The sequence below is a fragment of the Phocoena phocoena genome, chromosome 17, assembly GCF_963924675.1.
Source record: "Phocoena phocoena chromosome 17, mPhoPho1.1, whole genome shotgun sequence".
NCBI classification, from domain to species: Eukaryota; Metazoa; Chordata; class Mammalia; order Artiodactyla; family Phocoenidae; genus Phocoena; species Phocoena phocoena.
Window position 1 is genome coordinate 62,009,834 of NC_089235.1, and position 12,622 is coordinate 62,022,455.

The 12,622-nt window shown below is 33.0% G+C and overlaps 1 protein-coding gene across 1 annotated transcript in view; it reads right to left on the reverse strand.

Annotated features, from left to right (window-relative positions):
* TAF2 (TATA-box binding protein associated factor 2) overlaps positions 1–12,622 on the reverse strand; it is an 80,381-nt gene that overhangs the window by 22,818 nt on the left and 44,941 nt on the right. Inside the window, exons 20-22 of the mRNA XM_065895117.1 lie at positions 11,730–11,869; positions 8,814–8,883; positions 2,632–2,741 (exon numbers count right to left, since the gene is read on the reverse strand). Coding sequence (XP_065751189.1) covers positions 2,632–2,741; positions 8,814–8,883; positions 11,730–11,869 — 320 coding nt within the window. The remainder of the gene's footprint in view (positions 1–2,631; positions 2,742–8,813; positions 8,884–11,729; positions 11,870–12,622) is intronic.

Genomic DNA, 12,622 nt, shown 5'->3' on the forward strand with positions numbered 1-12,622 from the left:
ATGATCCCTCCTTAACTGCCATGATACGTCTCCATATATTTTAAATGAGTTCAAAAATTTTATAACTAAGCAAAGTCAACACCTCTCAAATCCACCTTGGAACAGGACAAAAATAAATGAATGAATATAATTAAATCCTTATCACCCACAATTTATTTGTTCTCTATGTAAATCAAGATAATGCTTATCTCAAGTGATGTGATAACCCAGGAACCCCAATAAAGAGTAAGGGGCAGGTAGAGTTCCAAAGGATTTAGGGACTTAGATGATGCTCTAGCTCCTTTTGTTACAAGTGAGTTCTCATTAACATTTCTTAAAACAGTAACTGTTAAGAAGATAATATAGCAATGTGAAAAATTCTCATGATAAAATGCAATTTAAAAACTTCACTACAACTATGTCCATACACATATACACAAAAAGCAATTTTTTTCCCTAAAGACCAAATACACTCAAATCTGAACAGGGGAGATATAATGAAATTATATAGTATTTTCCTTTTTTGTTATTTTGTGCAGACAAACTCTGCAACATGATACTACTTATTATTGGAAAAAAAAACTTTAAAGGAATTTCTTAGATCAGATTCATTTATGTACCCCAGAGGCCCAGGCTTGGAAGGGAAATGGGCAACCTTCTAAACAATCTTCCCTAATGCCCAATGTTCTCCAAAAACATTAAAAAGAAAAACAAAACCAAAAAACCCTCCCAATTATTTGTGCCACTCCCACTATTCATATTGCTCCCAGTTATTTATCTGAGGAACCAAGCAAAAAACTGTTTATGACCTTGGCCTCACTGATCTGTTCTGTTTAGATTATTGGCACAGAGAATTCCAAACTGAAGCAGTAACTGTACTTTATACTGAACACTATCAAAAATAAATAGTAAACATCAATCAGACCTTGAGTTTGTATAACCACAATCTTCCAATGGGCTTCAAATGTTTTACAGAGATTGTCTCATTAATCTTAAACACACATTTATTTTGTCCATGAAATCTTCCCTAGAAGGCGATATGAGAATTCTTTGTACTTCATTATGCCTTCCTCAAAGTTGTAATCCATCACAACCATGGAATCATGCATTCTTATTAAGAATATATTCAACACAGTACAGAGTTTGTGCCACATATTAACTGCTGAATGATCCTTTACAAGTTTGTGAACTTGTGTGCTCATCCCCTGGATCTAAATGACAGTAATCACAACATTCTTTAAGGTAACCACAAGTAGCAAAATATAAAACATTATGTAAACAGTAGCACTTATTCTTCTAGGTATTAGGGAAAATATGAGAATAATAATTTGGCAAAATCGACATAAACTGGATTATGTGTTGTTTTCTGAATATTTTGAGGACAAGGGCCATTCTATTTTCAATTTTATTAAATTTCAATGAAATATCTACTATGGTGCCTTTCCTTGGGGTTATTGGACTATGATTATGAAACTGAGGGACAGAAGTTATACAACCACAACATCTCAGTGATAGTAAATTAAATAATTTTTGAAAAAGAATCAGAACTTGGTATTTAGTTGTGATTCAGTGAAGCAGTCACTAATAAGATAGGCAGGGCAAGTTATTTTCCAATATTCTAGAAAGAAGGTAAAGTGACATATTTATTAGAACAAGTACCCACTGCTCCCTCACCATCTATCTGTAACAACTTGTCTTTAAGCAAAACACTTTTCAGCCTAGCTTTTGATTGAATTTTAAATCAAAACCACTGAATTTTAAATCAAAACCAGTATTACAATTCCAACATATCAGAGACATAAGGCAAATTTTCTTTACATATATACTACAGTTAGAAGTCAATAGGAAAAGACCAATAATTCAATTAAATAAAAATGGCAAAGAATATGAATGACTTACATGAAAGGAACTATAAATAGCTGACATATATGAGAAGTATAATGATATCATTACTATGTTAGTATAACAACATTTTTGAGCACATAATATGAAGTAGTTACTGTGTTTTACAAATATGAACTCATTTAATTTTCAGTTTGCAGAAGTAGGTACCATCATCACCTGCATTTTAAAAATGAAAAACGATAGGCTTAGACAAGTCACATTGAGAGTAAGTCATCCAGCTGAGACTTAACCCTCAGCAAACTAGTTCCAGAGCTCATGCTTGGGAGCACTAACCGCCTCTTGACTTCACTTAAATAATGGAAATTAAAACTGTGATGAGATACCATGATCTCCAAGGTACAGAACAGTAACAATATGCACTGCTCTGAAAAGGATACACAAGAAATGAGTTACCTCTGGAAAAGGCCTCTAGGAGGCTAGGGAAAAGAGGTGAGAAGCCATTTTTTCAACCCTCTGTAACCTTCTGAAATAACAATAATATTTGCAAATTCATGTCTACAGCTCTTTAAACATTTGGGACACTTTCCCATAAATTAATATTTTTGTTTCCTCAACCACCCTGTGGGGCAAAGTGAGTATCTATGTCCTTAGCAAATATAATCACAGCCACTACTGTGAAGGTAAGTATTCTCCTTAAAAAAAAAAAAAAGGACAAAAATTAACCACAGTTCTTTAGTATGGATAACCTGTTATAAAATGAAAATACCCCAATAATAAAAAAAAATTTTTAAGCCATTGCTGTCTTACCAGAATTCATAAGTTTCCAAAGTTGATCTACCAAAGCTTCATTGCATAAGGGAGACTCCATGTTCTTGGTAAATGGTGGGTTCTTAGTTAACATGTTTAGAATCTTATGTCTGAAAGATAAAGAAAAATTAAATTTTTGCTAACCATTAAATAAAAACTTTTGAAAATTATCTGCAGTTCCTCCTTCCTATTTTATCCTCTCTCTTCTGAGATCTAGCTTTGTGTTTTAGTTCCATTTCAAAAGACATTATGTTGCATTCTAAACATTTACTATTGTTTTTTTACTAAAAAATTCTGGTGGATTTGTTCTCTCTAAAAGTGCCTTAGGGTACAATGAGGTCTTCTAAAACCTGACTCTATATATTCCTAACCAACATTTCCTATCCCACTTCTAAAATGAACATTTTACTCTTCTTAGAAAAGTTTACAAAAAGGACTGGTTAGTAAATATAAAAATCTTAAAATGAGGCAAAAAAAAAATCACATGTAGGCCAAGAAGTCTACATTTGAGACAATAAATATAAACTTTATTATTATAGTAACTTTGCAAAGCATAAAAATGTGCAGCACTATTTTAAATATGGAGATTGCAAAAAGGTTTCCTCAAAATAAGCTGAAGCTTAAGAGAGTCAATTAAGAAAAGTATCCTCACAGAGGGTAGGAGTTAAACTCCACTATTGGAAGTTTTTATCTTACATGAAAGGCTACCCAAACACATTATAGAGTCTTCTGAAAAATAGGACATGTGACCAATACAAAATTTGAAAAACAAATGCCCAAGGCTACGAGCAGGAGACACCATAAAAAAAGAATAGAGAAAGAAAAGGAGAAGCAAAGAAGCCACGGCAGTAGTCTAGCATTCAGGATAAAAGCCAGGTCTAGGACTAGGTCTGAGAAATTCAAGATCTCAGAATAATGGAAGGCTTGGGTATAACTAAGGAAGAAAGAAACTTAGGTCACTATATTTGTTGAGGTTAGCAAGACCTTAAAGAAGGTGAACCTGGGAAATTTTTACGTTTAGTGGCAAGAGATCAAATTGGAATTGTACTTGAAAAAAAGATGGGAGGAAAGTAGAACTGCAAGGCTGTAGTTTAAGTCACTTAACCCTTTTTGGCTTCAATATCTTGTCTGTAAAACTGAAAGATGTGACTTTCACTGTTAACATACTTTTGTGATTTGAAATTTTAAGACTGAAGACTATTGAAAGGCTACGAGAACCAAACGTGAAATGTGGTTATAGATGCAATTGATACATAGGTAATACGAAAGGGGATACATACCTTATGGATATTTCATATCCATATTTTCATATCTTTATGAGTAAAGATATTTTCATATCTTTATGAGCAATTTCTGTTTGTAAGAATAGATCGGTATTACAGGTAAATAACACCGTTTGAAACGTGGATGGATTTTTCTTTAGAAGATGTTAATATTTTTAATTTGCATGAAGAAGAAAAGTTAAGTTTCTATCCGGCTGCTTCCCCAACTACCCCAAACACCAAAGTGGTAGGGCCCAACAAATAAAACTTTATGATATTTACTCAGATCATTACAAACTCTTTACAGCCATGCCAATGAATTGTAAATGGTACTCTGGGGATAGCTCTGAAATTATAATTAAAAGAGCAATAATGATTATTATGTGTACTACTTTTAGTAAACTAAGCATTTTTTCAAGTTATTTTTCTTTAAAGTTTAGATGATAGAAGAAAGGCTTTCACAAGGAAGTATTTATAACTGACTATACATTCAATGCAATACTCAGAGGAGATAAAGTTTAAGGGCAGAAAATGAGAATCTTATGCTTAATTTTTTAGAGATTAAACAAAATTCACAATAAGCATACACTTCAGATATACGAAACAGACCTGAAGCAAATCCTGAGAAAATCATGGGTTTATGCCACGTTCATGGTAGCAAAAACATCACATTATTTCCCTAAACAACTGACAAATTTCTTGGTGGACTAGTCCAATCCCATTGCCAATCATTATCTATAAGAAATGCAGTCAAATCAAAACCAGAAAAATGTTCAAAATCTCTCTGGAGAAAAGGCATTGAGTGTAAGTGTGTCCCTTGAGGAAATGATATATTGTGATCATATATGCATGCTTGATTCCAACATGAGAAGATAATTCCATGTCATCTTTAAAATAATCCTACCCAAATCTAAAGTATATTTAATAAGTTCTTCTTATTAATGTAAAAAGTAATATACATGCCTAGAAATGACCAGAAAGGAATAATCCAAAATGTTAAGAATTATTGCTCTGGTTGAAATAATTATACGCTATTTTTAAGTTGTCTTCTTAATGTGAGTTTATATTTTTCCAAATCTGAATGAGCATTTTAAGTTATTCCCATTGAAAGGAAACTGTAATTTTCAAAAATGTAAATTTCATTTGTTTTAAAAACAATACACCAACGAAAGCACACTTACTTAAATTCTTAAGATATCCTAATAAAGAACTGATTTACAATCTGAAAATCTTTCATTTATTTATTTATTTTTGGCTGCATTGGGTCTTTGTTGCTGCGCTCAGGCTTTCTCTATTTGTGGTGAGCAGGGTCTACTCTTCGTTGCAGTGCAAGGGATTCTCATTGCGGTGGCTCCTCTTGTTGTGGAGCACGGGCTCTAGAGCTCAGGGTCAGTAGTTGTGGCGCACGGGCTTAGTTGCTCCGCGGCATGTGGGATCTTCCCGGAGGAGGGCTCGAACCCGTGTCTCCCGCATTGGCAGGCGGATTCTTAACCACTGGCTACCAGGGAAGCCCTGAAAATCTTCTATTGAGAGAAGACTATACAAGGAAAGCCAACAACCCTATTATTACATTTAAAACATCAAACCCAAATAAAAGACCAAGAACTTTCCCAAACATTTAAAAATAATTAAACAGCTTAAGGTTTTTTTCTACATACAGTTGTCACTACAGAGATAAAAACCACTTTTTTTTAACATATGAATTAAGTTAAACATATATATGATTAGAGGGGAAAAAATTATATCCAACCACTTGTTTAACATGTATTTAATTACCTATATGCAAAGCATCATGCTATGTACCAGACATACAGTGGCAAAAGGAGACAAGGTCCCTGTCTTTTTAAAACTATACTCTCATGGGGGAGACAGCAGTAACAAAAAAAATCAAACTATCATAATACACATACATAGGAAGTATGTATGTACTTGAGTAAAGGAACAACTGTAGGATTTTATGGGCAATTATGACTTGAGGGACCTGACCTAGTGCAGGTAGTCAAGAAAGTATCCTTGTAGAAATGGTGTTCAAATTTAGCTTTAAAGCATAAAGGAGTAATTACAAGTAACTAATTTCTTTCCTCTAAATTTTAAGGTTTCAGCCCCCAAATTCTTCAGAGCTTTATCTAACTCTAAAAAAATCAGCAATTGTGATATACATAATAATACAGAAATTTTTAAAATCAACATCTAAAAAAATTTTAATTCTTATTAATGGCCATCTAACTATTAGGAGTTTAAAAATCAACCAAAAGCCATAAAAATAAAACGCTTTTTTGGGGGCAGGAAAGACGAATGTCACTGATTTTAAGACAGACAGAAACAGAAACGTTTACCTACATTTAAGATTAAGAATTCTATCCAATTAACACAGCAGAATATAGCAGTTCTATATGATGGCTACTCAACGAGTTTAAGAAAAAGTAACAGAACAGACTGGTGGTTGCCAGAAGCAGGAGCTGGGGGGTGGTGAAATGGGTGAATGGGGTCAAAGGGTACAAACTTCCAAGTTATAAGATAAATAAGTCATGGGGAGGTAATATATAGCATGGTGACTATGGTTAGTAATACTGTGTTGCATATTTGAAAGTTGCTAAGAGAACAGATCTTAGAAGTTCTTATCAAAAGAAAATAATCTGTAACTATGTATGGTAATGGATGTTAACCAAACTTATAGTGGTGATCATTTTCTAAAACATAGAAATATGGAATCAATATGCTACACACCTGAAACTAATATGTCAATTACACCTCAATATAAATAGATAGGAAGGGAGGAAGGAAAAGAAAAGGTAATGATGGGGACAAAGAGAAAAGGACAGAGCTCCTATTCAAAGCATAAAAAATAGAGAAAAAAAAAACCCCCACAAAAATAGAGACAGATATCCCAAGACACTAAATAATACACACATACAATAACTGTTGATGTGGTAACACTCCTATCCTGTGATCATTCACTGCCATTAAAGACTTTTTTTAAGACGTGTTGAACTTTAACTATAACTATGGGCTAGATGATATTAAGTAAAGCCTAAGAGGTTCCTTATTCGTGATATAAATGAATCACATCACTTATGAAGTAAACACATCAAATATAATCATGAAATATATCTTTATACAGATTTTCAGTTTAGAATGTAAATAACAGTGCTCTTAAAATTTGAATGACATTAACAGCTCCACATTTCAAAAGCAATCATTTAGACTGTACAGTATATAATTTAGAAACATAACTACAAGTATTATATAATATTATAATCTGCTGAAAATGATCCTCAAATCACAATTTTAAGATCTCAGAATATATGCCTTGGGGCTTCCCTGGTGGCGCAGTAGTTAAGAATCTGTCTGCCAATGCAGGGGACGCGGGTTCGAGCCCTGGTCCGGAAAGATCCCACATGCCACGGAGCAACTAACCCTGTGTGCCACAACTATTGAGCCTGCGCTCTAGAGCCCGTGAGTCACAACTACTGAGCCCACGCACCACAACTACAGAAGCCCGCGTGCCTAGAGCCTGTGTTCCACAGCAAGAAGCCTGTGCACCACAAGGAAGAGTAGCCCTTGCTCGCCTCAACTACAGAAAGCCCATGCATAGCAACAAAGACCCAATGCAACCAAAAATAAAAATAAAAGTAAATTAATTAAAAAAAAAGAGAAATATGTGCCTTGATGTTAGTTCTTGATGTGAATTGAAAACATAAATGAATACATGATAAGCTTTATTTATACTGTATTTATACTTTCTGTCCCTACTTGTCATCAGCAGCATCTTATTATAAACTTTCAAATGCATGAGCTCTGTCAGATAAAGAGATGAGGCTGGTTTCCTGCCTATTCTCTTTTATATGAATATTTACTTCAGAATGGGTGATTATGAGATTTTTGTCCATGTCAACCTTACCCCTGGTACACATCAATACAAGGACAAATTATCTAAAATACAATTCAGATCACAAATCAAGAACTATGAAATACAAAGAGAAGAACTTTGTACAAAGAATATTTATTTAATAAGCATCATTTAAAACACTTGAATTATAGATTTCAGTTAGCTGAAATCCCTTACATGGATTCTTCATGCTCAGATGCATTTCAGTGAAGTTAAAAGGCAGAGTTTATTTGTATGCTTTTTTAGATGAAAAACATCTGCCAACTGATGTGTAAAGTTGAAGAAGACAATGTCTCTAGGTCTGTGTTCTTATTTCTAGTTGGAAAAGCTAAAATCTAAATTATCTTCCAGCTTTCAAATTTCATTTTATGAGACTGAATTATTACAACATATGAACACAAATTTGAGTCTACTAGGTGTAAAGAAAGGACGGCAGAAATGGTAAAAATTTTAATCCTGCTCGAATACACTATAAATATCCTACTTTGCAAAAGAAAGCAGCAGAAATGAAGAAGAAAATACAAAAATGAAAATAGTTAACATGTCAGGACCAGGATTTTCTTTTATTATCCCTTATTTTCTAAATTTTTAACAATGTCATATTACATTTTTAAATCCTAAGTCCATTTATTAAAAATTAAGATTCTATATAAGATAGAAAGGAACAAATGGGATACATCAAAACACTGCTCTTGTTTACTTTTAAAATAGATTAAATCAATCGATACAGAGGTTTTAGGATAAGGGCTTTGTTCCTCCATGTGCACTAAAAACGGATACACAAGCTTTTCTTTAAGTTACAATAGAAATCACATGTAAAATTCAGGGAATTACCCTTAGTAACAATGTATTTTTAAAAATGTCTTTCCAAAGGCAAATAAAATAAAAAAGGACATGAGTAAATGGATAACACATTCCTGTATTTTCAAAAATTATATACATGTTCCATATACATGGAACAAGTATAATGCTCTGAAATTATTTACTTTAGGACTTACAAAACCAAAATATTACAGCATAAAAAAACTAACCTTACATAGGGTACAGGGTCATTCTGAATCATATTAAGTAGCCATTGCAATTCTTCATAACTCCTGTCCACTGAAAATAAAAATAAAGAAATACTTTTGTTGTTAATTATAACAAATTTAAACAAGTGACAAATAGGGAATTTACACTTAATATTTAGGATTCTGCCTTTAATATTTAGGATTCTGCCTTAGCCGTATTTCCAATCAGAGTTCAAGGATGCAGGTGATTCCTTACATGTTTTAATGCAACAGGCCACTTGGCAAATTTTACAAGTACTGTGCTATATATGTAGCCAAAACATAAAACAGGACCAAGAATGTATTTTCCACTAAGGCGCAAATCAACAGTAAATACAACATAAAACAAATTGTAATTTATTAAGAGCTCTAAATTAGAGATGATTAACTCTAAATGGAAATGTGTTTAAATTGTTTTTCTAGATGCTTAAGTCAAATTATAGAGAGGTTCGATACTCAATGGTATCTCAACTATATCATACAGTATGGTAAACCGTTTCTGCCCAAGTGGTGTCTTTCATTTAAGACAAAAGAGTAGCCTTAACTTTTCACTATAACATAAGAAACAACTGCAAAACTAGTACTATAAATATAATTAACTTTAACAAAATAACTTATTAGCTATTTCCATTTACCTTTTCAAAAAGTATTACTTTTATGATTGAAAAGCTTTATTTTTAGAATTTTATTTCTAATATTTTCCACTTTTTCATTTTCTAATGAACAGGATTTATGGTTCACACTTAAACATCTCTCAATTAAATTACACTTATTAATTTAGCATTCTTTTTGGAAATCATAATATTAGCATTCTATTTGATTTCAGGTAGTACTAATTCATGAATTCTTCGTATTATATGATTTATGTGAGTGAACATCATTCATATACCTTGGCTGGGAATAATGGCATATTTGGTAGACCTCAAGATTTCCATATTTCACAAATTGGTAAAAGGCAAAATAAAACTGAAAACTGACATAGGATTACATTTTTTTTCTTGCCAAGAAATACGTGAAAAAACTTTCTTATTTTAACCAGCATTTTTTAAAAGAAAGACTACTTTAACCCTCAACAAAAAGGAAGAACAAATGACAGTCCTTTCTGAACTTGGGCCAACACATATAACACACACACTATATTGTTCTTACTCTTTTATAATGTCTTTCTAGAAGCAGTATTTCTATTGAAATTTACAAAAAATTATAAGGATTTGAGTATATTTTCCTCTACTTAACATGAGAAACTTAACCGATATCTCCTGAAGAATTTCCCTCACCCATTCCTCTCTTTCTACATTCAGATGAGAATGTTATCATAACTTCTTTATTCTTCCCATATTTTAGTATAATCTGGAATTTTAGATTTACATAGTTCTTATACTGACATGTTATTTTTTAAGAATTTCTTTGAAATTTGCATTACATTTTAAACCATGTTAACAAATATTTAAGCTTAGCTCTTTATTTTATAGGCATAGTTGCTTGTCACTGGGCCTTTCTTATCACACTTTCATCAATCTTGAGTTATTATTTTGATTCCTTTACAGGTCAGCTGAAAATTATCCTTCAGAATTTTGTTTTTTAAAATGTTACATAGGAAATGTACTTCTAAGTCTTCAAGGCTATAGGAACAACTTGGCAAAGTAGAAAATCTTAGGTCATAATTTTTCCTAAGCATTATGTTAGCCTGTGTTCACTGTCTTTTGAACTCTTCTTATTCTGAAGAAGTTACAGCCACAGTATTCTTTCACCTTGTACAATAACTGGGTTCTGATATTCCCAGGAACTTATACATTTTTTCCTTAACCTTAAAATTTTAAATTTCATCAGACTCTAGCTTAGGTCAGTCTCATTTACACTCTTTCAAAGTATTCTATTATTTCTGGGATTATTGCTTTTCTTCCACCTGCTCTATTCTTTATGAGAATTTTTTTTTTTTTTTTTTTTTTTGCAGTACGAGGGCCTCTCACTGTTGTGGCCTCTCCCGTTGCGGAGCACAGGCTCCGGACGCGCAGGCTCAGTGGCCATGGCTCACGGGCCCAGCTGCCCCGCGGCATGTGGGATCTTCCTGGACCGGGGCACGAACCCGTGTCCCCTGCATCGGCAGGCGGACTCTCAACCACTGTGCCACCAGGGAAGCCTTTTATGACAATTTTTGAAAATATTTTCATCACCTTAACTTTCTTCTCTGTATTTCTGAAAATGTTTTGAATATGTAGTGTTCTCTTATTCATCTTTTTCCTTGTTTTTTTTCAACTTCACAAAGCCTTGCCTAATCCCCCTCCTGAAGTTCCTACTTGTATCTCTTGCTCTACTTTCACAGACAACAGTTTTGACAGGTACAAAATCTTTTCTTTTCTTTTTTTTTTTTTTTTTTTGCGGTACGAGGGCCTCTCACTGCCGTGGCCTCCCTCACTGCAGAGCACAGGCTCCGGACGCACAGGCCCAGCGGCCATGGCTCACGGGCCCAGCCGCTCCACAGCATGTGGGATCCTCCCGGACCGGGGCACGAACCTGCGTCCCCTGCATTGGCAGGCGGACTCCCAACCACTGCGCCACCAGGGAAGCCCCAAAATGTTTTCTTGAAACCTTATGTAATTAGAAATTTCTCCCAAACCTTCTATTTCTTAAAATAACATGTAATTAAAGCTATAAAATGATACACTAACTTTTCAGAAAGACCAAAGATATCTATCTATAACTCTTTTCTTTTCCCTCATTTACTAATTTTTATATGAATTCTACATTTACCAAAAACTCTCAATCAGTGAGTCAAGAATTTAAAATCAAAATATCTGTATTGTACATAATATGAAAACCCTAATAACTAAATAGTAAATGGTAAACAATTCTTTCTATTGATAAAATGACTATGGGCATATATTTCTAAAGCATTACCTTTAGTATAGTCAACAACTGCTTCCAAAGCTGCTATCCTGATGTCCACAAAGTGGCCATATTCTGCGTAAGATTTAAAAAGAGCTGGATCACTTGGCACATGGCCATTCTTCTGAAGCACTCGTATGGCTCTCAAACAACTAGGAAAATGTATTTATAGTTAAATACTCTTTTAAACTTGTTTCCAAGGCATTAGAAATTAATCCATAACAGTAAGCTGAAAAATGAATGTAATTTGAATCCACTTTTTAATTTTTTAACATTCAATTTTTGCAATGACAATAAAAAACCCTATTAAAAGAAAACTAATTTCAAAACTTTGGAAATTCAGTTTCAGGTATTTTAACTGGAACACACTTCAGAAAAATGTATTTAGCATAAAACATAACTTAAATAAAGTATTCTCTCCAAAAGTTTTAGTAATACATATATAGTTTATTCACTAGTATATATGCAAAGTTGAAACTGTTCATAATGTTGAATGGGTAAATCAACTTTTTTTTAGCGAACTCCTAATGAAATAGACAGAAATTGTCGACAGTCATACATACAAAGTTGACAGAAGCCTTAAAAGAAGCCTAACAATAAACTAATAATATAATAATATTATATAAGTATTATATAAGTATTATAATTACATAATAATAAACAATAAACTATGATAGAGTTTAAATTATATCCAATGGGATAAAAGATTATGCAGACATCAAATACAATGCTTATGAAGAATTTCTGATGACATGAGAAAGTGTTTATAATATAAGCAGAATATAAAAACTATATATACAATATGGCAAATAATTTAAAATTTATATGTTACCAGAGGAAAATTTTAGAGGGCCATTCTCCAAAATAGCAATAATTTATCCATGGGTGGTAGAATCATACAGAAT